Source organism: Ciconia boyciana, chromosome 9 (genome assembly GCF_034638445.1).
Source record: "Ciconia boyciana chromosome 9, ASM3463844v1, whole genome shotgun sequence".
Lineage (NCBI taxonomy): Eukaryota > Metazoa > Chordata > Aves > Ciconiiformes > Ciconiidae > Ciconia > Ciconia boyciana.
Genome location: NC_132942.1, coordinates 39261382 through 39288137, shown reverse-complemented (window position 1 = coordinate 39288137; position 26756 = coordinate 39261382). Strand labels below are relative to the sequence as shown.

General features: G+C 39.1%; 2 protein-coding genes across 2 annotated transcripts; both read right to left on the bottom strand.

The window, feature by feature from the left end:
- Positions 1–2553: 2553 nt before the first annotated feature.
- NUDT7 (nudix hydrolase 7) lies at positions 2554–5889 on the bottom strand. The gene is made up of 4 exons (XM_072873543.1): positions 5790–5889; positions 5239–5392; positions 3954–4112; positions 2554–3405 (listed from the first exon to the last, which is right to left on the bottom strand). The coding sequence occupies exons 1-4, from the start codon at positions 5831–5833 to the stop codon at positions 3022–3024; spliced, it is 741 nt and encodes a 246-aa protein (XP_072729644.1). The 5' UTR covers positions 5834–5889; the 3' UTR covers positions 2554–3021.
- A 1455-nt stretch (positions 5890–7344) lies between these two features.
- Positions 7345–16972, bottom strand: LOC140657062 (hypoxanthine-guanine phosphoribosyltransferase-like). The gene is made up of 9 exons (XM_072873545.1): positions 16955–16972; positions 12602–12708; positions 11968–12151; positions 11019–11081; positions 10463–10480; positions 10169–10251; positions 9090–9136; positions 8336–8412; positions 7345–7392 (listed from the first exon to the last, which is right to left on the bottom strand). The coding sequence occupies exons 1-9, from the start codon at positions 16970–16972 to the stop codon at positions 7345–7347; spliced, it is 645 nt and encodes a 214-aa protein (XP_072729646.1).
- Positions 16973–26756: the final 9784 nt, after the last annotated feature.

The following is a 26756-nucleotide window of genomic DNA, read 5'->3' as shown; positions in this document are numbered from 1 at the left end:
GTATTTAGATATGCTAAAATGTTCAAGCTGGCCAAATCTTTTGAAATGTCCCAATGAGACAGCCATTCTCTTCAGAACCTCAACATTGTTAGCAATTACCTTTGAAACTTAGGGAACTTTACTTCTTCTCTAACAGAGGCTGGGAAAAGGCAAACAGTGCCCTGTGAAAGAACTGGAGAACTCATATAAATTATTCCAATTCCTGAGAAGATATCAGAACAAATAACCTTTACGCAAGTACTGTAATTAACAAGGACATATCTAGCAACTGTTGTCTTTTTCCTGTGAACTGTTTTTGACAAATGTGTTTAATTCCTCTGTGGGGCAGGTAACAGGCTTGGTGTATAGGGAGAACTATAAATCCTCAAATTTTGGATATAGCTCTGCCTAATGTTCCTGTGTGCAACCTAAGAAGGGTTGGTCTATATGAAACTAATAGTAGTATGTTACACAGATAGTTAGAAAACCACACACAGTAGTTAGTAGTTCATTGTCAAAGTGGCAATTACCAATTGGGATTCTGCAGAGGCCTGCTCTGAGTGTTCTTATTCTAAGTCGTAAATGAAACAGAACATATATTCATTAAACTTGAGGATAACAGCAAAATGGAAATGTCTGAAAAACACGGTAGTAGAGCACTACAATTTGTTTTGAAAAAATCAGGATGTAATTCAATAAGGACAAATGCAAAGTGCTACATTTGGTAGGAATAATCAACTGTTCAAATACAGAATGCAATAAATACAAATATAGGAACAACTGGCAGCTTTTTCAGAAAAGGATGAGGCAACTTTAGTGGAAGAAGTGGAGTATGAGTCAATATTGCCATGCTGCTTCACAAACAGCAATCACAATGGGATACATAAAAAGGAGCTGTGAAGTAATCCTGTCCTATCCAACCCAAATAAATGGTTAACTACAATACTTGGTATAACCAGGTTTGATTATCACATATTTGATTGGGGGGGGAAATGGAGAAGGAAGGTTCACTGAAGATTCTGGAAAGCAACAAAAATAACAAGAGATGTACAAAATGTGATGAAAATGTGACTGATGAAAAAAACCTGAAGGAATCTCATAATTAAGTCTAAAGATGCCTTAGGAAGACACAGCAATGTAGTTTTCAGGAGTGCAGACAGTAACTAAGGAAACGAACTACTCACCATTCTGCTATGGACAGGACAAGAAGTAAGTGTTCCTTGCTACAACTAGTATCTGTTAAGCTAGACAAACTTTGTAAAGCATGGCTAAAGGACTACAAAAAAAAATTAGGTATTTATCAGAGTATCATGTATCTGATTGCATCTTTAGGTAGCACAAGATTAGGCTAATTCTTGAGGCCTTTTCCAACCCAGTATTCTGATTGACAATCTTGTACTTCTTTAATGCCACAGCATAAAGAATATTTCAGGCAGAATACTGTAGTAGAATACCTACCACTGAACTACCTCTGGGAAGAGACAAATAGTAAGTATTGCACAGCTGTAGCAGGGAGAGGAGGCAAAGGGAAACTCAGTCCTTGCAAGAAGGTTTACATTGATTTTAGCCTTGATTTGTTTTGGTACACTTCTGTCAGCCGAGTGCAACTCCAGCATCTTTCTCTTCTTCAGTAAAAGGTCATGCTGCAGTTACCAACCAAACACAAGCTGATATTTCAGTGCCTCAATGCTACTGTCCTAGCACAGCAGCCAAAGAATGTTATGTATGCAATCATCAGAAGCTAAAAAAGTACATTAGAATTGCGTTTCCTAGAAAATCATAATTAGCTATTCAAGCCATACTTGGGAAACATTTATTTGTAAAAAGGATGCATTTTGCTAAAGTCACAGCCAACTTCAAGTATATTACAAAAGCTGCTTAATGTCAAAACCCGACTTCTGCTCAATTACAGCACAGTTCATAGGAACCGCCAACAACTTTTTTAGCACACTTGCATCCATTAGTGAATGGGGGGGAGCACAAAGTGCAAACACCCAGAACAACTGAGTGTTTTTCATCTTATTCAAGACTAGGGCACGTGATTCTGAGAGACGCTGAATGCTTTCAACTTGCACTTGTTACTCAGAGAAGATCAGCTGTTTAAGGACTGGTAACTTGTTTACTTGCAAAGTACATCTCAAATCCAGCCCAAGTTGATTGTGCTTTTAAAAAGTTAACCATTTGGCAATAAGATCACGACCACTATGAATAAGCTTCTAGTTCACCAGCAATGAGGAAACAAGGATTCACAGCACAAAGAACACCATGTATCTGACATTGCCAGGGTGACTGGTGAAGGTTCAACTACAGATAAGCATTTTAGTCCTCATGAATACTCAACTCCACTTTTCTTGCCTTAAGATTACTCCCTCTAGGAGCTGAGCGAGTGATGCTAACAAGATGCTGAGGAGCACAGTTCAGTACTGTTGCCTGTATACTAAGTTTTCCATAGCCTACAGAATTTCCTTGTGAGAAATTTTAAATTGAGCAAGAGTAGTAAAACTCCTTAAACCTCCCTCTTCCCTCCACAAGCCCAACCAAAACAAAACAAGACTGCGAAAGCATTTGCTACCTTTTATATTTTTATTGTGTATTTCATAAGTGCTTAAAGATACCACACAAGACTGTATGCATTATGTTGTCCATATGTAGTATGCCACACAGTAAGAGACAGACAGATCCCCAAAAGTTTTCATATTCTAACAGACAAAAATTAGATAAAATAGTATTATCTCATTATACATAACGGAAACCACAGAAAGTGTCTTAGATCACACATAATAAAGACAGAAACAGATCTTCCAAATCTGTATATTAAGTCCACCAAAAATACCACATGCTTTTGGCAACTCTAAAACAGATTAAAAATTATATGAATCTAGTTAGCGTTTGTCAACTTAAAAAGATTATTTAAAAATAAATTTTAGTAAGTTCCCAATTCAGAAGAAATTCAGGTGTGAAATTCAATCAAATAATACATACAAAGGGAATAAACAAAAACCTTTTCCTCCTTCAGTAGAAATTAATCGCCAGACCAGTTTGTCATAGATTACTCTTCTTTCTTTCATATAAGGATGAATATAAATTCATGAAGTAATTTTCAGAGGATGAAATTAAGTTGTCAAGATCATAATGAACTTCAAAGGTAGGTCTCTTTCCAAAAATTACAAGAGCAAGAAATACAGCAAAGTGTGCAGTAAGTCCCCATATCTTGAATGATGTTTTATGTTCATGGTCATCATAGGTAAAGCAGTGCATCCAACTTAAGTAACCAGATGAGGTTTTATAAGGCAAGGTCTTGTAATTTAAGGGCTTGACAAAGTACTCCAATGGCACAACAAAAACATCGCTCACTTCACCTGGATTAGGAATGGCCTGGAACGTGTCCTCTATAAATCCTACAACTGGTGTAACCAAGTGGTTCATCTAAAAGGAAAAAAAAACCAACAAAACCCCCTCAAACGCTAAGTTTGGACCAAGTAAAAGAATGTTATTTTAAAATTTCATCTCATCAAAATTTCATTTGTTGCTGCTTGTGTCCACTGTCTCAAGAAGAGTCTGGTATCACCTTCTCTATAACCACCCCGCAGGTACTTGAAGAGAGCAACTAGATCCCCTGCTAGCTTTCTCTTCTTCAGGCTGAGCAAACCCACTTCTCTCAGTCCTTCCTCATAATCCATGTGCTCCAGCCCCCTTACTATCCTGGTGGCTCTCCACTAGGCTCTCACCAGTTTACCACTGTTCTTTCTGGTACTCCAGTGTGTCCGTAACTGGACATGGTACACCAAATGTGGTCTCACAAATACCAAATACAGAGCAAGAATCTCTTCCCTTCGCTCTGCTGGCAACACAGAGTGCGCACTTTAAGAAGCAGTGGTTATTTACAGTTACAGCTTTGAAAAGGTCATTATCAACCTTACAAAAGAAAACAACCCAAGCTTATTTTCTAATGATATGCTTAGTTTATTGCTTACTTTATCAATTCCAGGCACAAGCCTACAGATGACTTCCACCTTCTCTGGCTGGAGTCCTACTTCTTCTTTAGCTTCTCGGAGAGCTGTATCAATTTCGTCTTTATCAATTGCTTCACTTTTACCTCCTGGAAAACACACTTCCCCTGGTGATCTTCTCAGCTAGAATTTAAAGTACTACTGTTAAATATAACAAGTTTTACATTTCTTCCTGGATCCACACAGACACTTGTTCATACTGCAGAATCACATTATGTTTGATTTATCTTTCCAGTCAAAGAAGCTGGAAATGGTGGCAAGAGGTTTCTGCAGATCAAAAGAAATGTGCCTTATCAAGAGCTACACAAGAAAAAGTTGGGCCTATACCCAACTAATCCATAAACCCCCACTATCAGAAATACACCTATCACTTGTACAGTATTGTGTAATTCATACAATACATTCTGCTTTAATACTTCCAAAATTACATTTTTCATCATCTTGCTTGCATAAGAGACTGACAGATGAATCCAGACAGAAAACTTGAATAGTGAGATTAAAATACTCAAGGTAAGAGCAAGAGCTTCTAAAATACACATTTAAATAACATACTTTTATGTACATTATACTAATAGGCTTGCACATCAGAGATCAGTAAAAAGCCCATTTACAATCAGTTTATCAGCTAAGTAACTGTAATTATTAGGGTCTTAAAATTTCCAAGCAAGACCCCCCCAAAAAATCCATTTTTCAGCAACAAGTAAATAATCCCTGCATACAGGCAGCTGATCGGGGGGGGAGGTGTGTGTGGAAAACAAGAGTTGTAAAATAAAACAAAATGCTGGCAGAAGAGTTCTGGGGGACTTGGGTTGTTGCCTTTCGTATATGAAAGGGAGAGAAGAGTAATACTAAATGCAGACTGAAAAGTCACATTAATAAATGCTGCACTGCACTGTCAGTTTTCTTATTTAAGTCATAGCAAGCAATAAAAATTTCCTTTTCTGTTCTGGAAATCATCTTTTACTGTCACAGGCTTCTGGGTACCCGGCATTTTTCCGGCATGTAAATACCAGAATCGGTGTACAAAAATATGTGCTTGTAACCTTGGGCATGCTGCCTGGCGTGAGGTTTGAAAAGCAGGCCCTAGAACACGTGGTGAGGATGGGACTTGTGCAAACACCCGAGTGAGAACACGACGAGTATTTCCCCGCAAGCGGCCTCGCCAACGCTGCGCTCCTCTCCCTCAGGCAGCTCGGCCCTGCCGGGGCAGGGGCTGCGTGGCGCAGGCCTGGGCCTCCGCCTCACCTACCTGCATCGACCTGACAGTGAGCAGCAAGTGCAGCTTCCCCTCCCTCACCATCAGCGGCAGGAGGACAGAGGCTCTGGGCAGCGGCAAGTGGGAGAATTTGTCTCCAACATCGAACTCCCTCAAGCGCAGCCTGGCCCTCTCTTTTATACTCTCCCTAGAAGCAAACAGAACGGAGCGCCGTGACACCCCTGAGGCTGCACCCCGGCTCCCGGCTCCCAGCTCCCCGCAGGCAAGGCGGGAGGTGTTTTCCCGCTGAGCTGAACCTAACGGGCGCCGGCAGCCGCAGCGGCTCGGCCGCGGCCACACGGCTCACCGCCCCTCCCTCCGCCCGGGCCTGCTGCCGGCGGACCGGGCAGGGCTCGGCGGCTGTCCACCCTCGGCCGACAGGGGGCGCTGCAGACACGGCCTTCCCCTCCCGCAGGCCCAGGAAGGGCTCTGCTCGCTGCTGCCTTCCTTCCGGGTTCTCCCCGCAGCTAGCGGGGACAGCGGGCGCCGCTGCGGGCGGGGCACTACCCACGGGCGGCGGAGGAAGGGCCGGGGACGACCGCTACCTTTCCAGCTCGCCCTCCCGCTCCGCAGCCGCCATCTTTGGCATCCCGGACCCGAGAGCGGACTTTCTCTCCCCCGTCGCCTCCCGTCCCCCCTGTGACCGACGGCCAGTCCCTTCAATCAACACGCGAGATCGCCGAGCTCCGCCTTCTGATTGGCGGCGGGCAGGCCACGCGAGGGGGCTCTCACGAGACGGCTGCGCGCGGCGTTCCCGCTCCGGGGCGGGAGTCACGCACCCCCGAGGCCGGCGCTGAGGGGCGGGTGGAGCCGGGCGCCGCCGCCGTGGCGGGGGTCCCTTCGCAGGGCCAGGGAGCAGTCGGCGACAGCTTCTCCGGGCGATATTTAGCCGGAGAAGGGCGGCGTTAGCTGCCAGCAGCCCTCGCTCCAGCTGGGAAAAACGGAAACCCGCGGAGCGCCGTAGTCTGCCCTCAGAGGGGCAAGGGCGGCGGCAGCGAGCGGGTGGCGTTGGGCTCCAGTATGAGCCCTTGCCGTTGCTTTAGGTAAGGGGTCCATTCCTACAGGTACTAGCATTCCTTCTCTCACCCGCTTTAAGGGGCGGATAACATGACAGATCACAGCCTGCAGCTCTCGGGGCGGCTCCGGAAAGCGCCATTGCGCACCTGTCAAAGCCTGGTCACCTGTAGCCCAGGACTCTTAAAAGATATCAACAGACCCGCTTGAATACAGACGCCTAGCTCAGTACTCTTAATTCACAATGGGAAAAAAACCCCAAGGTCTCAGCTTATTTTAATCATTTAGTATTGGCGGAAACAGTGAGGTATTGGAGACCAGCTCAAGCTTGGTGCAGTTACTGGGTAGTAAAATGTAGCTTCCAGTTCTCATTAGGGACACACAAGTAGCAGAAGTAATCTCCTGCTATAATGGTTTATCATACAGTTTTAACAGCTAGTAATCAGCGTTACCTACATTTCAAGTAACACCACAATGGTACAATCAACACGTGATCCCTCAAAAAACAAGACACAACACCCCAAGTTACATGGGATGTATAAGAGCTAATCTCTGTGTAGTTACCTTAATGTTTACTTTTTTTCCATTGCATTAAGTTAAAGAACCGAATGTGTTTTCCACATGGTATGCACTTTGTACAGTTGACTTAATTACCCTCAAGTCCTTAAATGCTTAGTCAGCCTATTCATTACATAAAGTACATGTGTATATATTTACACACACAAGGTCACATGTAAAAATAGCTGCAGTTTATATACAATCATACAATGTGTTACTTCATATCGTAAATTAAAACCCAAACATAATTACATACACATGTACATGTCCTGGCCGTGTCCCCTGTGATTCCAGCAGAATATATTAACCATGTTATGGTCAGTGTTCTGTTCAGGTTTCACTGAAACTTGGAACACAACTCATTCACCTTTAAGCTGTTTTACATAATCATTATAGGAAAAATGTATAGAATAGTATCTTTAGAAAATGTAGTTCTTCAGTGAAGAGTACAATTAGTAGATTACTTTTTATTATTCATCCACACACCTGTACATGCCACTGAACTGTTGTTCCAGAAGACTGATGTTATCAGATCCTATATTTCTCTTTGGCTTTCTCTTTCAGAATGCAGATGTGCTAAAAAAAAAAAAAAAAAAAATAGTACAACTTTAGTCAACCTTTACCTTCAAAGAAAACGCAAGAATTATTTTCAGTCATATTCCTAGCGTTGTAAGGAAAGCACACCAGAACAGTAATCTTTGTGGGTTTGCTTGCAAGTTTACTACTTGCAGTAAAATTTAGATGTTAATATTGCTTCCAAGCTCATCTGTAATTTATAGATTTGTATGTTCTGAAGAGGTCAGGTTTATTCAATTATTGTATCCTTCTTCCTATTGCTTTGCAATAGCATAGATCCATTAAGTGTCTTTAACAGAACAGGTTTGTCTTATTAAAAATACTTTCAAGGGAAAAACTTTTCCACTTAAACAGATTTAAGAAAGTGCTTTTGAAATCTAAGGAGGGAAAATAAGATCAGCTCTTTCTATCAGTTATGCTCTTTCCAAGTCTACTACTCAGTGCAGCCTAAGGAGACTATAATGGAACAAAGGAAAAAAGATCTTGATGGACATGTTATACAGTGTAGGAAAAACCTTCACACACAGTCTACACACAGCCATCTTAAAGACTTGGCTAGAAAAGAGCAACATAGGATTTCACTAAGACAGACAAACATGAAGTCAAAGCCTGATTACCAGTTATTCTTTTTCAGATGGGGCCAGCAGATTGTATGCTGCCAGCCATCCTGGAGGATTGAGAATACTGTACAGCATGGCTGGGCCACGAGACTTGTGAAGTAGATTCATGAAAAGGTAAGGCATAAACAAGTTCTTATGCATTTACATTGAATTATCAGCTTGGCACGTGAATAATGTTTTTGGCCTTTTAATGGAAGTTTCTAGTCAGATTTGAAGTTTTGTTAATTGTTGAGAAGCTCCTAGTATAAGCTAATTCTTGCTGGTTACCTGTGGTAACAGTCATATATATATGTGACAGTCGAGGCACACATGTATGTACTTACATTTAGATCTCTGAAGTATTCATTGTAATCAAGAGCATATCCAACCACAAATATATCTGGAATTTCAAAGCCTATATCTGTAACAAAATATAATTCTTTTTATACTTGGGTGGTGTAAATAGCTTTTAAGTACACAGTTTGTACTCAACACATGCTTCAGCTATTTGAGTAATACCTAACAAATACATCATCTTCCTTTCAAGGTACTTCGCATGCTTCTTTAAGAATCAGAGCAGGAAATTCATGACAAAGGTTAGAATCTATACCATCCCCATCAGTTGGTAATACAATTAAAATGTTAAGAGAATGCATTTTAAGAACAAAATAATTATTTAAAACCTACTTATGAGGTAGTCCTGGGAGAGGGAGACAAGGAGTGATATTTTACTTGTGTAATACTAGATGCACTGCAACTCAGTAGGAATTTTCAGTTTGAAAACAAGACAAGTTTAATGCAGAGTCAAAAGAAATGCCTTTTAGGGTCAAAGCCAAGCAATACAAAGTTAAGGTTTGATTCTGTTTCTGTTATCTGGTAACAAATAGCCAAACCTGCACTCAGACCAACCGTGGAAAAAAAAGAAGGTGGTCATGAGGTTTCAGGATGGGATAGCTGGTTGTCAGTTTACAAATTTTTATGTATTTTCTCCCCATTTCTCTTGGCCTTCCTGAAACTTATATGCCAGTTTTCAGACTTACTGCATGAATTGAAATGATGAGATTGTATTTTGGACAACCAGAAAAATGCAATACTTACAGTCTGGTCTGTAACCTGGACTTTGACATGTCCTTTTAATGAGCAGGCTGTAAGGCAGAGCAGAGGTTATGTTTTTAAAAATATGTCTTGCTCTAAGCTGTATACTTCACTTCTCCCACCCCTCCTCATAAGCTTCTACAATCATGTGGTTGAATTAAAACAATGAGATTATTGTAACAGAAAGAAGTAGTGTCCAGCCTTATAATTGAGAAAGAAGTGAAGGCTCTGATCTAGGTTCATTCTGAGGGTCCAAATGGCTCTATTGTTTTACATTTAGTTCTCTTCAGTTCTGTGTCCCAAATCATTTTTTTCATGTAGCAATGTATCAGCAAACTAGAATAGCACAGACAGGTAAGCAAGTTCAAGTGGCCTGTAAAGATTTTAGTGGGGAGGGAGGGAGAAGAGGACAAGCCGTGCAATGTCACTACAATTTCATCCACAAAGTCATATCCATTCTTGCTCTTCTTGTGCACTTCTGAAGAGACTGAGAACCTCCTGGACATTGCCTAGGAGGAGCATAACTGGTACATAAAAAGTGTTTTTTCAAAGCATCATGATGACTTGACAGAGACAGGGATACTCCCAAAAAATTCCTTTTAGAGATCATCTAAAAGCAGATCTAGAATGCCACTTGAATCACTTGCAAGTGCTGACAAACTCTTAGATTCTGAAAACCTGTATGACTGAGGATATTAAGAAAAAATTCTGAGTGTTGTCATTCTAGTATTGAGGCAACTGAGAAGGTGTTAGGAAACCTGTAGAAAGAGCTGAATTTCCTTCAAACATAAGGAGGTAAGAAACAGGGAATCCATCAGACGTTGTGGACTACGCAAAAAGAGTCAGGCAACCTTTTTTATTCCTTTTGACAATGAAGGTGGTAGTGCATATGTAAATTTCCCAGTTTAATAAATACTTAGTTTTTCACCAGATGGATAAGGATTGCTTCCTGCTTTTACTTCCTCTTCCCCCAACCAAACAAAAACAAACAAACAACCACCAGCATACACTGACTATTCACCTAAATGATTTTGCTATATCTTCTCGTTACAATACATTAGTAAGTGGCCATATCATTATACCTTACAACTTTTACCATCTTTGGTTTGTTGTCTTTTAGTTTTGAAAGTAGCGCTTTCATTGTTCTACCAGTCTCAACAATGTCCTGAAACAGATAAAAAATTAAATTATCTTCTGAGTCTGAAAGAAAAAACAGACTGTCAGTGGATTAATTTAAAGAATAAAAACCAGTCAGCAACCCTGGCAGCACAGCAACATAATTAATTGTTGTTTTATATGCAATCGGTATTAACTTGCAAAACAAGGAGGAAAAAGTCCATGTCTTTCCCTCCCCCCACACTCCAATCTTTACTTACCTCTACTACTAACACATTCTGGAAAAGACCATGCAGGGAGAGAAAGAAAAGAAAATATTTATGTGGCAACATTCAGTGAATTATACAGCCTAGAAAAGTTTGCACTACAAACTTCACTTACAAGTAAGTTGCAATTGATTTTCAAAGGAGCTTGTCACTTAACTACTTATGTTATTTTAGTGCTTTCTGAAGAGTCTTTCTGTATTTATGGAAACATAAAGTACTGTGAGAAAGCCACCTATGTCAGGTTTTATATATTATTCTATGTATAGCAATAGCATTCTAGAACCATACTGCATGAGTCAGTTTAAGATGGTTCTTTTCTGGGGGATGTGGGATAAAATGTGGAATAGGTTCTTTAGAAGCATTCAGTAGTGATCGCATTAAGTTTCCACTGAGATCAGTGGGAATTACTCGCTGTTTCAAAGCACGGCATTTTAAACCGGTGTTAAGTGGCTGTAAATATGTAGTATCAAAATCTTAATAAAGATGGACTTCCTGGAAGATACACAAGAACTGTTCTTTCCCCTTAAAAGCTGAAGATGCTAATTCATACCTTCCCATTTAGTGTAGACAGTTCCTCGCTAACAATACTGATTTTTTCTGTAGGTGAATCATTCTAGAAGGAGAAAGAAGAGAGGGAAGTTACATAAAACATGCTCAAAAGTGTTATCTTATATGTGTATGAATGGTGTGCTGCTCTTGCTTTTCACCTATCAAATGACACTTGCAACTTTGCACTCCTTCAGTAAAACAGCTTTTAAGTAACTGAGAGCAAGAGGAGAGAGTGAAGTATCAGCACAGACATGTTTGCATGGAACAAGAGTACATCCATATTCATGAAACAGACACCATTGCTTTCAGCTATTTGTTACCACAGATTTGTTTTAGAATTCCATGAAAAATTTATAGGATATTGTAAACTTCAGCATGGGGTAAATTTTGATTGGTGCACAGAGCTCTAGCCTTCAAAGAGGGGAGAAGATAAAACAGAAAAAAATAGCATAAGTCACTGCTTTACAGTAGTTGGCTCAAGCCAACTATGATTGGTTCAGGCAAAAGATACCTGTTCCCCAATACACAGATTATGAAAACAAGTCTCTCCAATATTACCTATAGGAATCAAAAATAATGCAGAGAGAGACAACAGCAAGTCTCTGATGCTAAGCTCCTCTCTATACTCCCTCCCACCAAAGGGTGCCATGGTAAAGACAGAGTAGAACCTGTATGGAAGCTTTGGGCTGGAGAGGAGGACATTGGAGACCTGACCCTGGCTTTGTCATGTTAAGCATTCTGCTATATGTTCATTCCAGTGAATATGCAATATCCATCTGATCATTGGGGCAGATCCGTAAATCAGCTTTTCAGTATGTAATAAATTGAGTTGATTTGAACAGTATACATGCATAAACTCAGTTTTTGTGGAGTTTTCATGTAAACTACCAGTTTTCACAGCATCAATCTATGGGGAGAGTCAATTTTCCAAAGAAAAGAAAGTTGCTTACACAGTAGCTTCTTATTCTAACAAAATCCACAGTAATAGGCACAGATTTATCACCATTTTGATTTACTGCTTTTATATGGTCCAGCAAATCAGCGAAGAATTTGTAGCCTCCTTTAAGGACACAGAGTGCAACAATGTGATGGCTTCCCATATCATGCATGATATCTCTAGCCAAACGTTCTGTCCTGGAAGGAAAAAAACCCAAATCCTGTGAAGTGTTTTGTACAAATTTGTTTGTCCATATATTAAGCAATGTCCAAATTAAAATTCTGGTCTTGCTGTTAAGTTTTTCTATAACCAGCAAATTGTAACCACATTAAGACATAGGAAAGTTAGTAACATATTTGCAGTTCACAAGATGATGCCTACTTCACTGTTGATTTAATCTGTATGTCTAAACAATGCAGGATAGGAAAGCTTAAAGATATTTGAGATAACATGCAAACTTAACTGGGGTTGTAGAGGAATCCTCTCCATAAAACTCCTCTTGTATTAAACTCCAGAACACAAGTGCTATAGCTGCAGGGTTTCCATGTTTCTCATGGGCTATGCAGGGTAGGGCATCAGTCTTTTCATTTTGAGGAAAAGGGATCATTGGCATCACTATCACTACTCTTTGTTGATTACCCTCATACCTGTCCAGGATAAGTCCATGAGGAATGAAGACTGCTTCTAAATCTTCTTCATAATGCTTAGGAATGCAAAATAGATTTTTATTATAGCCACTGTCTTCATCTCTTATCTGCAGGTGAAAAGGAAATAGCTCTAAGAGTAAAGACAAAGCCACACAGGAAAAAAACCTTCCAGTCTCTGATAATGTGGAGAAAGACTCCACTCCCCACCCCCACCCCCACACCCCCCAACAATGTGTTGAAATAAAACTATATCTAAGAGTTTTTGAACCTTCCGATAGAAAAATTCACAATCTGTCTGATAATTCAGGAGCTAGTATGCTTGTCTGAGATGTGAATGGATAGATAACTACTTTGCCCTAGTCATTATAAGAGAAATTCTCAGCCATCATCAACTCATAAAAAACCCAAAACCACCACCAACAAAAAAACCCTTTTCCATTTTCCGTATTCTCCGTTTCCCCTTCTGCAGAGCGCAGTAGCTTGCTTGTGTGGTAGACAAGCAAAAATTAAAATTTAAGGCAAGTAGATTGGGATTACAGCTTGATCTCCAGTCAGTAGGTGACTTTAGGATGCTGCACTACCTTGACCATCATTTTCCATTGTGTAAAAGAGAAAACTCTGTCTCCTAAGTGTGAATTCACAACTGAATTTTTGACAGAGGTAAGCACATACCAACCATCAGCTGTCTCAGAGGACAGGGGAGATGACTTACCCCAAAGGAGAAGCTTTGAGATGGTGGTGGGAAGAGGAGAAGCTGCAGAGGGTGCCCATAGGTGGGAACCAGAGGCCTGCTCAGCTTGTTGTACTGGTTGCCCTGCTAGCAGATTGCTCCTCAGCATGGTTGGGGAGAGGCCATAGCTACTTCCCACAGATCAGGGCCTTAACCCTTTTGCCATCAAGCTTTAGAATTGCAGTTCTTTTTTTAACATGCTGGCTCCAGGCGGCTGCACCCAGAGGTGTCTGGATGTCTAGAAATTACATATTCTCCACTTAGGCTTCTCTTCTGACTAGTCTTTTGACCCCAAACAGATCTGTGTCTTTGGATTCTACCACCCTTCAAGACCATAATGGATGCTTTGGTCTTTGTTCATTTATGAAGTGGAGGTACAAAAGCAGGCAAGAAAAAAATATAATGAGGTAGAAACAAGTGTGAATAAGAGGGCTAATATGTAAGTATTAGAAATAAGTTAAGAAAAAATGCAAATTAGTGAGATTTTGTCACATCTAATATTGCTCTGTTGTTGTTAAAAAGTACAGAACTAATTGAAAGAAAAATTCAAAGCTGGCTCAAAGCTTCACTAGTGCAAAATAGGTTAGCTACGCACCAGTTGCATTCAACAGAACTCAATACAATATAATTCAAAATATGAGTGCTGCACTGTGCAGATTTCTTTGGGGAAGCATATGTTCCTAATAGCATATAGTCTGTTTATTGAGCAATGAAGTAGATGACTACTTCAGTAGAAGGCAAAGTTTTAAAGGAGTGGTTTTACTCGGTATTCTTGCTGAGACTGTAAATCTTTTTCCCCTCAGACTTGGGAAGTGTAACACCCCTGTACCAACTGTGAAACATCCTTTGATTTTACTAAACAGACCTCAAAATCAAGAATTTGATAGTTTGCTAATGGACAGCATAGAGCTATGAACTAGGCAATAATAGCATAAAACATTGCTAACAAATGAGCTAACTCTTTAGACAGATGCATTGTTTTTAATTCTCGTTTTTTGCCATAGGAGAGATGAGTGCTTAGGAAGAAAGGAAAAATGGACTGTAGGGAACAGGAGTAGGTTATTACTTGCAAAACTCACAGCAGCCACAAAAATGAGATAACCAATTACTGCCATTTATTTTAAATTGGCCACAAATAGCCCACTTCATTTAAAGATAAAACTAGAGAGACAGATGTTAACAAGAATTTCAAATAACAGATTATCGTAGTACAACATACAGAATCTCATCCTGGCTGAACTAACCGTATTCTGCAGGTACTCAAAATTGATAGGCCTTGATGTTCCAAGTTAGACTTACAGAATAGCCTTGCAGTTGAGCACTGTTTATAGAGTGTCAGCACTACTATTTTGCCTGGTTTAGTTACTGTTTTCTTTACAGCTGAAGTGAAAGCTTAGGTGAAGGATTGTTTTCAAACTAAGTTTGTTCGTGGTTTATTAATCTTGGAAGAGATACTGGCAGTTACACTGGTACCAGCTGTAGATAAGGCTAGACAGTAGCATCAATGAGCAGACTTTAATGCAGTGCAGAACTGCTTATTGTTGTTTGAGTGTTATATTAACCCAGCTGGCCAGTTTGAAACAGGCTAATTTCTGCCTGTGTGAGGTTGCTAGTGGTGACAGACAGAACGCACATACAGGATACGGGATTCTGTCAACAAGAAGCAGTGATGATAGGACATAATTAGAAGCACTAGTCAAAGGTAAAAGTGTTTATTTGAGACTACTGGAACATATAAGCATCATTTTCATTTGGAGTACAGAAAAAGCACCTTTAAGGACAGTCACTGGCATGACAGTTTAAAAAGTGCTGTAGGGTGGGTTGTTTGTTTTATTGTTTGTTTTTTTTTCAAGATTCCCATCTCTATTGCATTCTGCATAACTGCAACTTAAATGCAATGACTACACTACCTGCAACTTGAGCAGTTTTTCTTTTGCCCAATCATAGAATGGTTTGCGTTGGAAGGAGCCTTAAAGATCATCTCGTTCCAACCCCCCTGCCATGGGCAGGAACACCTTCCACTAGACCTGGTTGCTCAAAGCCCCATCCAACCTGGCCTTGAACACTTCCAGGGATGAGGCATCCACAACTTCTCTGGGCAACCTGTTCCAGTGCCTCACCACCCTCATAGTGAAGAATTTCTTCCTTACATCTAATCTAAATCTACCCTCTTTAAATTTAAAGCCATTACCCCTTGTCCTATCACTGCATGCCCTTGTAAAAAGTCCCTCTCCAGCTTTCTTGTAGGCCCCCTTCAGGCACTGGAAGTCTGCTATAAGGTCTCCCCGGAGCCTTCTCTTTTCCATGATGAACAACCCCAACTCTCTCAGCCTGTCTTCATAGGAGAGGTGCTCCAGCCCCCTGATCATCTTCATGGCCCTCCTCTGGACTTGCTCCAACAGGTCCATGTCCTTCTTATGTTGGGGGTCCCAGAGCTGAATGCAGTACTCCAGGTGGGGTCTCACAAGAGTGGAGTAGAGGGGGACAATCACCTCTCTTAACCTGCCGGTCACGCTTCTTTTGATGCAGCCCAGGATATGGTTGGCTTTCTGGGCTGCAGGCGCACATTACTGGGTCATGCTGAGCTTCTCATCAACCAACACTGCCAAGTCCTTCTCCTCCGGGCTGCTCTCAATCCATTCTCCGCCCAGCCATGTTTAATGGACTTCAGCTTTACAATTTGCTTTTGCAGTTATAATTTGGGCTTTCATCTGCACAGCGAGTTAAAGTTCAACCTTGTTGCCAATGAATTTAGCTTCCTGCTGCATTTCATGAGAGGCATCACAACTGGTTCAGCTCAAGTGAGGCATGAGTTTTGTCCATGTTAATGAATAAAGCTAATCTTGAAGCATACAGGTGTGCATAGAGATTACTGCTTATAGCTACCCCGACAGTGCAGTTTAGTACCTTTTATGTGGTTAACAACTATGCTCATTGTGACTATTTAATGCAAACAATGTCTGCTACATTAATATCTTGTTTGTTGCTATGTGTGAAACATTTTTTAAGGTCTGCTGAAAGGTTCATGAACAGAACCTTAAGGACTGCATCAGTCTGAGCACCACATCACCATAGCAACATGCTGCATATACCTTACAGACTCATAAAAGCATTTGTATTGTGGCACTTGCTAAATAATGCACCAGCATCCCATTATAATAAAGCAATCTACTAAACTATCACACAAAGTCATTAAGTTTTTATATCACAAGCGTATAACTTGAGGAATTAGTTGTTTAATTTAGATTCAGTCTCATCTGTTGTTCATTTACTGATGTAGGTTTGTGAGTTTAAGGGGGAAAAACAGCAAAATGAACTACAGCAATTATGTACAATGAAGAGATTCATAAATAAGTATTGTTTCATCAGCACAGAATGAAAGAATATGAATATAGCTATATTAAAGTCAAATAAATAATGTCATAAGTTTGTAAAAAAATTGAGTCTATTAAGATGCCTCTGTTCTAAAAGCCAGTTTTTCTCCTGAGTAAATATAAGAAACAAGGCCTTTCATTAGTCAGTATTTCTAATATTCTACTATTTTTGCTGAAGCTAACCTCTCCCCCACACCCAAAGCCCCCTTCAGTCAAATAACCAAATATAAGTGCATTATGCTTTCTTACCTGCAATCCATGAGCCATAATCTTACTTTGAACTATGCTATCGGAGAATGAGTTGGTATTATCACTCCAGTTTGTCTTGCTCTATTTTTATCTTGCAGTCAGATCATGACCTGCTTCTAAAAGGTCAAAATTGCCATCCTTCCTACAGGAATCATTACTTCCTTCTACTAATGCACTGACATCACAATCCTAGGTTCTTACTTAATCAGATTAACCAGAAATAAAATAGGCATTAGCCCTGCTGCTAATCAGAGTAAAGATATGGGGAATGAGAGAGATGCAAAAAGCAAGCAAATGAATCAAATTAGTGGGAAGGACTAGGTAGGGTAGTGGGTTTTTTATTGAAAACACAAATCAGGTATTTAGTTGTAGCAGATGGTAATTCAGTGGTAAATGTGTAGAAGGTAATTTTATATACCAGTTTCTTACACAATATTTGCACATGCATTGTTGTGATAAAGGCCATGTCTTTTTAAAATTCTTGTGCTAACTTGCTGTCAAAAATCAGTATTTGAATAAACAAAGCCATATTTTTAAAGATGACTTGAAGCAGAGGTCTGCAGCTGTTGAGACATGGTGAACCCTGTCTGACATTTTTCCAGATTATCCTTTCATAAAATGAGGGGGTGATAGTTCCAGTAACATGCTCCACATCATTTAAAATCAAATCGTGTTGACATTCACTGTAATCTGATTATTTTAGTGTACCAAACTGCACTATTATCTGGGATTAACATGAAAGTCTTAGATTTCTAAAAATTAATCCTACTAACAAAATGAGCTAAAGCCAGCTTGCATACAACATGTTACAGAATGTTCTTACGAGATTGGGTACATTTTATTAATTCAACTAGTTTAGTGTTTTCTTGAGGAGAGGGCACATTAATGAAAGATTTTTCTCGCTTCTTTATAATCTTCCAGATGCTCTTCAGATCATGGCTGATAACACTTGGGATAATGTGGAAATGCTCTTCCAAGTGGATTAACGGGCATATCCACAACTTTCAGTGATACGTTAAATAGTAGTACTGTTTGGGAGCTATTAATGCCTTGAGGCTACTTGGCCCCTATTTTATGCAGTTAGCAATACCTTTCTTCTGTGAATCCTTATGCTACTCCCTACCTTACATATGTGAGCTCCCTATCTTGTGAAAAGCCTTGCTTTTCTAATTCCTAGTGTAAGGCACTCCTTTCTAGTTGGTAGTAACTTGTGTTCAAAAACCTGGAGAATTTCCTCAACAAAATCCTCCTTTGAAGGGAAACATGAACAAAACCCACACATCTAAACAGTTAAGGCTATTGTTTGAGCAGAGGTACTCTCCCTTCCTTACTCTCAGGTGCCAAAATGAAGGTGACCAGCAGCACTGCTGAGGAACTCATGCAAACATGCATTGCCTTTATAAGTGCTTGTGGATAAAGCAAGAGAAAGAAAAGGGGGGGGACTCCCAGACTAGGTTGTATGTTTCCCCTCTCCTGAGCTTTTCAACCCAGTGTAATTTAGCTGTCCTGAAAGGATGTTGGTACTCGAGGGAGCCCTGGGAGGATGATGCCATGATAGAATACTAAGTGCTGCAATATCGCTCATACTGATTGCCCATGTCTCACATCTACAGCTTTATATGACTGGTTCTAGGATTTAAATAATTTTTTTTTCCTAATTATTTACAGGAAAAAAGACATGTATAGGCTTCACATTTGTTTGTTGATTCTCTTGTAGTTTTCCACATTTAAACAGAATTTGGTGTAGTTTTGCTAAAATCAACAGTGTGGGTGAGACTACTTGTTTTAAACCTCGTTCAAATGAAGGGGCTAATTATTGGCACTATCTCAGTTTATGATTTCCAGCAGTCTAACTGAGCACAGTTACTCAAATTACAGTGAAGAAATAAATATTGCATGCATATCTGATATGATTTGTAGCACTCAGCTTAGCTCTGCCCTTTTTTAAAATGCTCTGTTCTTCTCTATATTGTCATTTTTTGTGTGCTTAATGCCTGTATAGGGAAACCTTGACTGGAGATCACACATACTAGGCAGCCTTCTCTCTGAACAGGCCACCTTAAAATATTCTCAAGTGTAATATCTATGCTTCGGTTCTGTCTATTAGAAGACCACCTCTGTTATGTAAATTACTTTTATATATCCCTGAAGCCATTACTTGAGGCAAGTTTGATTCTACATTACTCACATTTTTATAAATTATACACTGGACCTTGCAAATCTTTGTGTCTTCTTTAGGCACCATACTGTTTGAACTGATTTGAACTGGGCCCAGTTCTAAAGTCCTGTTTAATTCTGTTTCAGAAAAGGATTGCAGAAAATCCCTCCCACTGACTTTATTTCTGAGTTTTTACTGCATTGGGAGTATTGTCTGAGCTACAAATGAGCAGTGACTTTTTGACTAGAGTCTGTATTTAGAAAGAGCAGAAGAATGTCATTCATAAGGGGTGCACGCATATATATGCATGTATTATGTAGTTATAATATTATTTAATTTTCTTAGCAAGTACTGGTTTCTCTGTAGAGAAACTGACAACAAAAGAGACTGTCGTGACATTGCTTCATGATGTGGACATCTGTTCAACTGGAATCAGATTCCTCTAATTGAACTGGGAAAATAGGTGTATTCTACTAAAATCCCCATAGATGGAAAACATCAGACAGGCTGCCATGTGGCCTCCAAAATTTTATGAAAGGATTCTTGAGAAATAGTCAGGTCAACAGCCCATGTGGGAAAAGAAGTAGATTTTGGAACTCTGGGAGACTTGGAATAGAAAAGTTTAGTCTTGGGAGAAACATACACTTTCATTAAACTTTAAGCTGGTTCAAGAAGCCTCTGCTTACTCTGAAACTCGGAAAACTACTTCCCAGATCATATTTGTTTGAATGAATTTAGGATTCTCAGTAAATTCCATAGAACCATAATGGTAACCACATACCACTATCACCTGGCAAGTACTTGAAAATCCAATAAATGTGTTAGTGGTCTCAATTACTAGTGGGCTGAGATTTGAGTTCTGAAAGTTACTGCTACAATGAATGTTTTTATTGTCGCATTCTAAAGAAAGAAAAATTCACAGGTGAAAGGTTCATGCTAAGACAGCCCTTTGTCATTGCTGAATAAAGAAAATAGAATGTAGCCAGTTGGCATCCTTAGATGGTTTCTCAGTTGTAAATTATGTGATCATACTCCCATAGGAAAGAACAAAAATATTTGAGAGTGTATGTACTTGTTCCATATAGGAGCCCCAAGTGCATCTTTTTAAAGTTAAATGTTTTGAGGAAACCAGTGCACCAAGCAAGTCGGGTGTCAATCTATTGCCCTCCTCTAATAACAGAATACTGAAAGAGCCAGTACGTGTAGCCCATACAAACAGACTGGAGATTAATTAGATCAGCACTGATAGCTGGGTAAAACAGCAGCCAGTCAATACAGAACAACACCACTGCTCCTGTCCTTGTATCTCTTCCCTGAACTACTGAATCAATAATTAGTTTTTTCAGGACATGATTTTGCCGTTTACATACCTAAGTTTGTTAAACAGTTTTACATTGTATTACAGTTTGAAGTAACTGGTCTTGAGACTGCTGCAATAATTTTAAAGGTCCTCAAGAAACATTTCACAGGCACTAATTAAGTCCTGTCAGGCATTTCCTTTTAATTATTTTAAATCAGAAAGCAAATACATGATATTGGATGTATTGTACAACTGTTCCATTAAATTACTAAAACCTTGCAAATAAAACATCAAAGAAAGTGTCCACTAGAGGGAAGCCTCTACCATGGAAGACAATACTTGCCAAAGGGGAAGAAAAACCTACATTCTATGAGGCAAACTTTCTAGACTAAGAAACTCTGTGTTCAAATAATAAGCATACAGATATCTCACCAAAATACAAATATGATCAGGTAATTTAAAACAGGCATCTTAAATATTTAGACCAGTTCTGAAGTTGTATAATTGTGGATTACAGGAAAACTGCTCTGATTTGCACCACTAAAGACCTGACCCGTGGGCTCCATGTTCCAAGTGGCTGATAAAGCCTTAAATTAAAACTGAGCACTGGTATTCAGTGACTCATGTGTTATTAGGAAACCTGATTAATACACTTCGAAATGGCTCTACTTCAGTAATTTGGAGCCCATCCTAAATCTGTTTTTTGTTTGGCACTTTTAAGTCTTAGATAAGACCAACTGCTTAATTGGTTTGCTAAAAAGCTGTTTGGAAAAAACACACTGCACATCCTGTGGTAAATAGTGCGTGTTTACAGTTAGAAATTAGAAAAAATTTCACAATTTTAAGTCTTTATCATATCTATTCCTGTAGATTATGTAGCTCTTCTACATAGAAAATTTCATGAGTATGAACCTTCATACTTTCCTTGGCTATTTTCTCTCTGGTCTGAATATGACATTTTTATTATTTTACTGAAACAGAAAAGTGATCTAAGTCTTGACCAGTATTGGATACTTATAAATGTTGTGCTTGAAAAGGTCTTCTGCTTTTACAACTCCTCTAATACCCCCAACATCTAGCAAACCCAGACTGACTGATAGCAGAACTTGAAGGAAACACTCTTGTAAAAGGTGACTCAGATTTAAGTCTGAATGATTCTTGAAAATACCCTGACACCAATTCTTAAATAGATGAATGACAAATTCTGCAGACTCAGACATTCTGATTGCTGACCTAGAGGAAATGTACAATATTTATTAACAAAGTCTTTCTGGCCATAACATAAATGGTGGAGTGACTGTGTGAAGGAAACCTTTATATACCTTTTGCTACATTTGTTTTTTAGATAGGAAAAATGTTTCAGTCTCCTGGACTGTCTATATTAGAAAGTCATTTTGAGAGAGGATCTGGTTAGGACTGGGGCAGTAGAGCAGAGAGACAAGGAATCAGGACTTCTGGATTTTATTCACAGCTCTGACACACAGTTTATTTGCTGTACGACCGTGGCCAATTTATTTTCCTGACTGCTCCTGTTGTACCTCTGACCTTCCTATGTGCCTCCTTTTCCCCCATTGCCTGCTGTAATCAGCTGACCTTAGTTTTCTGAGACTGCTCTCCTGTGGGCTACACAGGTCATTGTTATTTTTGGGAAGGTGCTGTTTAAGAAACACCGTTGCTGTCATTAGCTAGTGGTCAGATTAATGATTCGAAAAAAGATTGTGGTCTATTTGCTTGAATGTTAAAATACAGTTGTTATAGTTTAATATGTCAGTGAGCAAACATGAGTTACTCCATAACTGCCATAGTGTCCAGTGTGTCTGATCAAGTTTCCCCCCACCCCCCAACAGCTGGGTGAGTTGTTTTACCTAGGGAGCAATGGGTGGTCCAGGAAGCGGTCTGCTCTGTTCTTGGGGAGCTGGACTCATCTTCACTACAGAGATGTTTAATAAAAATATTTGTTGAACAATGGCTTTATCTGTGTGATCACAGCTGTTTTATTTTAGCAATGTAACAGCAATAACAATTAAATCCATATTCCTCCTTGTATATTTATTTTCCTGAATTCATTCTTAGTGCAGTGAAAGAATTTGGTGTGAATTGCTGAGTTAAAATAGAACTGCATGTAGTGGATTTCAGATTACTTGTATTGCCTTTGTATGATTTTTCTATTACTTGAGACCTTAAAACATGGTATAAAAATACATACCACAGAGAGGCCACATTTTAAAATATTCTAAAATTCTTCCCTCTAGTTTTTTCTAATCACCATTTTTAATTGTTAACAATGTTCTGTTCTGCAAAGCCATGTTTGACTATTAGAAAAGCTAAGTGCCACCTTCCCATAACAGCATGTAAGAAAAATGTGGACTATGCATTTTGGTAAAATTAAAAAAAAGCCCTTTTAGAACACCATGCAATTACTGCATTCAAATAAAGATAGCTCATCTCTAAATCTCAATTTTACAAAACCAGCTATTTCAGTGTTGCCAATGCCTTTTGTTGAGATGTTGAATAATGAAGATGACAGTTTTGTATGAGCTTGCTTAGAAAGATTTTACTGCCGCTACTTGTGTTTACTTATAAGCGATTCCAGTGGTTGGTAGCTTACAGTGAAACCACTGCTAGTGTGCATTAGCTGTGCAGACTTGCCCACAATCTAAAATGGAAATTCAGCGCTGATCAGTACAGTTTCGTAAGACAATGGAGGGAACCAAGAGAAAGCTTCTGTTACTGATTCTCATGTTTTCAATTCCTCCCTCAAATCTCCATCAAAGTACTCCAGTTACTGCCTGTTGAATCTGATGGCATCGGTGACTCTTTCGAATCTGTTTACACAGTTGAGCATCTGAATTCCATAGGGGGCCTGCACCATTGTAAATCCATTGTAAAACAATGGTTGTAAAACCATTGTAAGTCAGTAAATCCTAGTAAAGATGTTCATAGAATCATAGAACAGCCCAGGCTGGAAGGGACCTTGAAAGATCATCTGGTCCAACCTTTCATGGGAAAGGAAGCCTAGATGAGATTATCTGGCACCTTGTCCAATTGCATCTTGAAAACCTCCAGTGATGGGGACTCTACCACATCCCTGGGGAGGTTGTTCCAGTGAATGATTGTTCTCAATGTAAAAAAATTTCTTTCTTATATAAGGTGAAACCTCTCTCGGTGCAACTTGCATCTGTTGCCCCTTGTCTTCTCCATGAGGCACCTTGTGAAGAGAAAGCCTCCGTCCTCTGTGTACCCGCTCTTTAAGTACTGGAATACTGTGATGAGGTCCCCCCGAGCCTCCTCCAGGGAGGAAAGACCTTAACTCCTTAAGTCTCTCCTCACAGGGCAAGTTCTCCAGCCCTTTGATTATCTTCATGGCCATCCTTTGGACCCTCTCCAGTATGTTATAATATGCCTTTTTCATACTGCTGAAAACTTTGTCTTTTTCCACTTCCAGCACTCAGGTTTCATGCCTTCATTCTCCTTGCAAGTTTCCTCTTATTGTAGTAATGAGAGAAGAACTTCCCTTGTCCTAACATCGTGTCACCTTATTCACTGAACTCCTTTCCACCTGGTTCTTGCATCTCACAAGTAGTATTACAGCTTTTCCATCATAAAAACATAATCTCATTCTCTTAATCAGGTACCATCTTTCTATTCTTCCCTCACACATCACCTCTAATTTCTCTCCATTCACTGAGTTATCTTCATGGGCAAACGTTAGCACTCTCATTTATTAATTCTGCACTCATGGCAGCTTTTGACCTGGTTAATGTCTTCCTCCTCGAACACTTGTCCTTGTTTTGCTTTTGATTTCTTTATCTCCTACCACTCAACAATTTCTGATCTCCTCTAACATATTTTCTTTTTTCTCACATTTTCTTTTATGAGGGAAAGCTATAACACCAAAATAAGCAAGATCTACTTTCAACATAATTCACTTTTATCCCATTAGAGATAATAAAACATCCTTTCTTAATTGAAATGAACGGATTATGCCCTCAATGCACATCACACTATGTTTATATAATTTGATATATTAATTTTTAGGTTTTTAGTTGGTGCTGTAGTAGATGGTGTGAGTTATTGTATTGTTGTAATTATTGTATTCAGTTATTTCTACTAGAGTCCTCTGCAAGCAAAAGCCTCCAGAGACTCAAGAGCAGTTCACCAGATTTCTATCCTGCACATGTACCCTAATTCAGGTAATTGCTTTTTCTTCAGTCTTACACAACCTATATCCCAGACTGGCAGATTTTATATATATTTAATACATATATTTTGCCAGCCTAAAATCTAAACATGGCTTGTTCATGGCACTTGACAGCTGTTACTGAAACAAGACAGGAAGTTGGAAAGACGTTATGCTGGAGGCCTCTTCTGTTTAGTTTTGTATTATTAGTCTCAAGTAAATCCTTCAGTGTTAATAAAATAATTTAGGTTTCTCATGAAGCCTCCTTAGGCAATTTTTTTTAAAAGCAGTAATTCTGAAAAAGGATAAGTTGTCAGCACTGATATTTCTGAAACTGATTTTTTTGCCCTTTCAGAAATGGTTTTGCTAGTGTTTAGAAATGGTGCAAGAAAACAATCATCAATGTAACAAGTGTCTTCAGCTCTGCTTTCCTTTTGAAGTCATCATTCTAACCTAGTGCAAGGCCAAGTCTTGTTTATGTAAAATGTGTAACATGTTACAGGTTAAATCTCCTATCATACAAAGTCATATGTGAAATATTGATTTATTCTATGCAAAACCATACATTTTACATGGGACCAAATCTGGAATATTTGCTAGAAGCTGTCTCATTGAAATCAGGTAGGTTTTTAAGGGATTTAAGCAAATTAGATATACAACTCTCAGCATTTCTGAAGATACTAACCTTCCACTGACAGCCAGCTTCTATTCCCAATTCATTATGCCTCAGGTTTTCAGGCCTAGGTATTTGAATTACTTGTATGTCAACTTTACTCTGACCAGAATTTGGAAAATGAGTATGTAGTTTTGTGACTACACAGAAATTAGTGGGATATGTAAAAGATTTTTAATGAAATACATTGTTTCACAGTTCCCTTATGCTATTATAATGGCTTTGATCTGTGAGAAAAGTAATAAAACCAGAATCTGAGTTGTTGAAAATTAATGCAGTTCTACTGTAGTTAATTTACATCTGCTTTAAGCTGTGTATTCACCAATAGTTAAACCTATGCCATAGTCTGTTTAAAGAGTGGAATTGTTATCTAAATTTTAACCCTCAAATAATACTAATATTTAAAATGTAATAGTTAAGGCTTGTGCCTGGTTATATCAGATTGTTTTATTTGAAAGAGATTGAGAAAATCAAAATTTTTCATTTATAAACAGTTTTGTTTCATCTAAAACTGTTTATCCAGTTTTGACATATTGCCGGACTGGCACTGCTCTTATATGCCCCAAACTCAGTGAAATTAATTTCCTATTCATTCTCATAATGACAATGAGTGTGTTAAGTACATGGGTGTATTCAATAAGAACAAGTTAGGTTTGTTTTCAACTCTCCTAGAAGCACCTTGGCTCAGAGCAGAAAGCTTGTATGTCATGCAAAGGATCTTCCAAACCTGTTAATAAGGAAGAGCCACGCAAGTTTTTATGGCACAGTGGACACAGCAACTGTTTTTCCCTCTGTTCAGCCATTCACAAGAGTATGTCATAACAAAGCTAAAAACCATGGTTGAGTATTAATGAAGGCAAACAGCATACATTCTTTGCTCCTTAACTAGTCTTTTCCACATTTCATTTGAGTGTATAACGAAACTCACATAAAACTAATAACCAAGAGGGAGCCATCTTATGTAACATTGTGTGATGCCCTCATGTCATGTGGCAACTTACTTTTCTTTTTGCTTTGTTGCTGTTAACATGCATTTCAGAAAGTGCCATCCAGCGCTGACTGAAAAAAAGATGACTTTGTAGAAGATATGATGCAGTGGTAATCAAGAGAAACCAGAATGTAAGGCTGTGGGCTCAGATGCTGGCTGAAGATCACTCCGTCTAGCCACAAGTCTAAAAATGCACCACTGTATAGTAAAGCTGGAAAATCTCTAACATCTTGGCTTTTACTAACAAAAAAGAAGAAAGTTAAACTCATGGAAGACAGCTGTGATGATTTTGGTCATTTCCAGACATGTTAAATTAATGAATTATGGCAATTATTCTTTTAATTATCTTCTTAAACAGCGTTCATTTTAAAACATCATCCACCATGACTGGCTTTTCCAAAATTCATTTTAATCAGTAGGGGTCCAATTTAGGAAAGCACAAAAGTATGCATTAAGGACTATCCCAATTGAAGGCAATAGCTAAAACCATTCTTAACTTCAGG